The 4,220-nt window shown below is 61.4% G+C and overlaps 1 protein-coding gene across 1 annotated transcript in view; it reads left to right on the top strand.

The window, feature by feature from the left end:
* MMP15 (matrix metallopeptidase 15 (membrane-inserted)) overlaps window positions 1–4,102 on the top strand; it is a 21,204-nt gene extending 17,102 nt beyond the window's left edge. Inside the window, 3 exon segments of the mRNA XM_010861968.1 lie at window positions 789–939; window positions 1,052–1,167; window positions 2,154–4,102. Coding sequence (XP_010860270.1) covers window positions 789–939; window positions 1,052–1,167; window positions 2,154–2,611 — 725 coding nt within the window. The 3' untranslated portion in view covers window positions 2,612–4,102.
* Window positions 4,103–4,220: the final 118 nt, after the last annotated feature.

Genomic DNA, 4,220 nt, shown 5'->3' with positions numbered 1-4,220 from the left:
CTGGCAGCAGGGCAGGGGTGGGGGTGGGGTAGACAGAGACCAGAGGCCTGGCGGGCAGAGGTGGACTGACTGAGGGCAAGTGTCCACCTTCTACAGCACAGGGCTCCGCCCCATCGCCCTCCTTCCTTGCATCCTAGGCCTCTTCCTTGCCCCTTCCTCTTAAGAGCAGGTCCCTGAGCCCACTCTGGGGAGTGTCACTGGGTCTGTCTACAGAGACAGTGGAGCTCCCTCGCCCCAGCCCCTCCTCTGAGGCCTGCCCCCCAGGAAGGGCCCCAGGGCAGCACCTCTGAAGGATTGGCTGTGTCCCCAGGCCCCCTGGCCTGAGTCTCAACTAGGCAGGAAGTCCCCAAGGACCGGGCTGGGCTCACACTACAAGGGAGAAGCCTGGGCCATGCACTGGGGGCCCCTCGGACACAGTCCCCAGATCCAGAGGCCAGGCCTCTTCCCTCTCTGTGTGCAAGAACTGTGTGTGGGGAGAGTGGATGTTCAAACAGGATCAGAGGCTCGTGTGTATTGCGATTGAGTGTGTGGTGTGTGTGTCACTGTGAGCTGGCAATGTAAATGTATACATGTAAATGGGTGCATTACACATACACCCTGAGTGCCACGTGTGTCCCTGAGTGCCACGTGCGTGTGATGTGAGCATGAGTTGTCTTGGGTATGGAGTGTCAGTGCTTGTTCTGTGTACAAGGATGAGAGTGTGTGTGCGTGGTGAGTGTAGCAGTGAATGTGAATTTGGGGACCTAGATTCTCACTCCCCGTGCCTGCCCCTGCAACGTCTCCCGCAGGTGACCGCTACTGGCTCTTCCGAGAAGCGAACCTGGAGCCGGGTTATCCACAGCCACTGACCAGCTATGGCTTGGGCATCCCCTACGACCGTATCGACACAGCCATCTGGTGGGAGCCCACAGGTCATACCTTCTTCTTCCAAGAGGACAGGTGAGCACCCCTCCGCTAAAGGGAAAAGGCTCCCATCCTCAGGCCCTCCAAGAAAAAACCCACGGCCTGGACAGGCCGGGCACAGCCCACAGCCTGGTACTTTTGGCCACAGGTATTGGCGCTTCAACGAGGAGACACAGCGTGGAGACCCCGGCTACCCCAAGCCCATCAGCGTGTGGCAGGGCATCCCCGCCTCCCCTAAAGGGGCCTTCCTGAGCAACGATGCAGGTACCAGGGCCAGCCCCTGCCCAGCATTCACCATCCCCCCGCCTCCACACACATGGGACAGGGCTTGCTTGTGGTCACCAGCATCAAGATGGCAGGCACGGGGGACCCAGCTGGGCCAGGCGACCATTGACACTATTTACAGAGGCCAAAGAGAGCTTGAGTAAAGGTCCCCAAATCGCACAGTGAGGAAGTGGTGGAGTCAGGAGTCCAGCCAGGCCGGCCTGTGTCCAGAGCTGATACTCAGAGCTGCCCTGCTCCCTGCAGAGCCTTGAGCCCGGCGGGGTTGTGGGGTGAGCTTGGGCTCAGAGCCTCGGGAGCAAGAGTCCTCCCGATGAACCCCCCTTACCTGCCTGGCAGGGAAGCCTGATCTCTGTCGTTATAACTGAGCAACGGGGAGTTGCAGCTTTTATTTCTCCAGCGGGGTCTCTGGTGAGTTTCAGAATGCCCATCAGCCTTCAGGTTCTCAGGGGCTCAGGGGAGATCCAGCTGGCTTTGCTAATGTCCAGGCGGGTCACATGGCTTCTGTGCACGGTGGCTTCACTCTGCGGCTGCTGTGACCTCATTGTGCCCTGCGGAGCAGGGATGCATCTGGTGGCTCAAACCTGGTCCTTCCTGGGGTTTAAAGGATGTGGACAAAGTGCCCTGGACCAGAGATCTGGTCTAAGGGGGCATCAAGCTCCACTCAGGGTCTGACTGTGTGGCCTTGAGCAAGACACTGTCCTCTCCAGTGTAGGAGGAAGCCAGACTGGATCCCCTGACTCTAGCCCCCGACCCAGCAGGCTCTAGGACCCCTCTCTGCACTACCCTGGTCAATGTCAGCCCAGCCAGAAAGTATGGACAGATTTCAAAATGCCCAGGGAAGCCAGTGAGAAAGAGGGTGTTTTAAAGCCAGGGCCCCTTTAGCTCTCCCTGGTTCTCCTCACGGGTCTCTGGCTGGCGGGGAGCCCCCACCTAACACTCCTCTGGCCTGCTTTGCCCCCCTGCAGCCTACACCTATTTCTACAAGGGCACCAAATACTGGAAGTTTGACAACGAGCGCCTGCGAATGGAGCCCGGCTACCCCAAGTCCATCCTGCGGGACTTCATGGGTTGCCAAGAGCACGTGGAGCCGGGGCCCCGATGGCCCGACGTGGCCCGTCCACCCTTCAACCCCGACGGGGGGGCAGAGCCCGGGATGGGCGGTGACAGCGAGGAGGGCGAGGAGGGTGGTGAGGCGGGCCCTGGCGGTGGCGGCGAGGCAGGGCCTGATGAGGACGGGGGCAGCCGCGTGGTGGTGCAGATGGAGGAGGTCACGCGGACGGTGAATATGGTCATGGTGTTGGTGCCCCCTGTGCTGCTGCTGCTCTGCATCCTTGGCCTCACCTACGCCCTGGTGCAGATGCAGCGCAAGGGCGCGCCCCGCATGCTCCTCTACTGCAAGCGCTCCCTGCAGGAGTGGGTCTGACCCTCGGCGCCAGACCCTCCCACTCCCCACGGTGCTAAGGGGCCAGGCTGGCCGCGCCTGTGGTTCTGAGACGGCTCCTGGGGCCTTTCATCTGGAGCCTTCGGTGGCTCCTCAGCCCCCCAGTGGGGGTCCCTCCAGGCCCGCTGACATCCCTGCCAGCCCCGCCCCCTTGTTTATTTATGCCCAGGTATCTTTTTTTTTTTTTTTTTGCACACTAATTAAGCATTTCTTCCTACTTGCCTGACCAGGGCGGTCCCTCAGGGCGATCCCTAAAGGCAGGGGCTTAGAGGTTTCTAAATAAACTTCTGCACCAGACAGGGAGTTAGGCTCACACCCACCCCTGGTTTGGCCAGAGGAGCAGTGGGTCAGAAGGCCCTGTTGGAAGAGTAATCGAAGGGCTGCTAGGTTGGTCTCCACCCTGAGCACCTGGGTCAGAGCCGAGGGCTCTGTTGGTTTTAGAGCTTGGTGGGGCCTGACTGGTCTCCAGCCCCCTGAGTCTCAGAAAGAGCTTCCACCTGTGGCAGCCTCAGGCCAAAGTGGGCGGGGTGGGGCTGATCGAGAGTCCTGTTGAGGTTTGGTTGCTTCCCAGCCCACTTCTAACAACCCCAGCATTCGGGATTCCTTAGGCCCAAGAACCCTGCCTGCTCCTGGCCAGCCCGGGGCCAGCAGCCCCCAGCTCCCCTGTATCTCCTCCCCTCTGGGGAGAAGGGGCCCTGGGCCTGCCTTACCAAGGACCAAAGGGGGTCTGCCAAGGCCCCTCCCCCAAGGGTAGCGCCAACCATGCCCCCCGGGGGCTGGGCTTCCAGCCTCCCGCCCACTCTCTCCGCTCTGAGCTGCGACTCAATTGGGTTCTTTCCACGAGCATCTTCCCTCCCCCTGTCACCCCCCACCACCACCCGCAGGGGTCTCAGAAGCCCACCAGCCTCAGGCTCAGCTGCCAGTGTCCTAGTTCTCCCGGGGAGAGAGGGGGTAATGGGTGCCCAGGCCGGGGTTGTAAATGTCCAGAGACGCATGCCTACCAGGCTTAAGGGGTTCCTCCCCACCAGCTCGCTGACCCCAGGGACACTGGTGGGGGTGGCGTGGTGGCCAGCAGCTCATCCTCTCTCTCAGACTATGGGACGGGACTGTGGATCCCCCAGAGGAGCCCACTGTAGCCTGGGGCCTCCCCCGATCCTGGTTTCAACCCTGTGGATGGAGGTGATTCTGCCCTCTTCCTTCCTGAAGCAAGCAGGAGGCGAGGCTGCCGTGGGAAATGGTACTGTAGAGCCGGCTCTGTCCCCGCTGCTCCCCTAGCCCTGAGCAAGCCGGCCTGCCGCCCGGAATCCCTGAAGCCCCTGGGGAGAGGGGCCCCTCATGGACTGGCCCCCAGTGTGGGTCCAGCAGCGTCCTCCCCACTCCATCCTCAGAACCACTGGAGAGCCAGCCGAGGGGGGTGGGGAGGGGATCAGTGTCTGTAAATAATCTGCACTGATTAAATCGTTCTGCCGGCGACTGCGCCTCCTTTCTAAGAGGCCTCAGGCCTCTTAGAGGCCTTACAGCTGGAGCTTACAGCTAGAGGGACTGCAGGTGACTTGGGGGCAGGGGGTGGGGAGTGGGGGGGAACATGGTC

This window comes from Bison bison, unplaced genomic scaffold (genome assembly GCF_000754665.1).
Source record: "Bison bison bison isolate TAMUID 2011002044 unplaced genomic scaffold, Bison_UMD1.0 scf7180017864473, whole genome shotgun sequence".
NCBI lineage: Eukaryota > Metazoa > Chordata > Mammalia > Artiodactyla > Bovidae > Bison > Bison bison.
The sequence above is the reverse complement of the archived record's forward strand: the minus strand, read 5'-3'. Positions and strand labels throughout refer to the sequence as shown.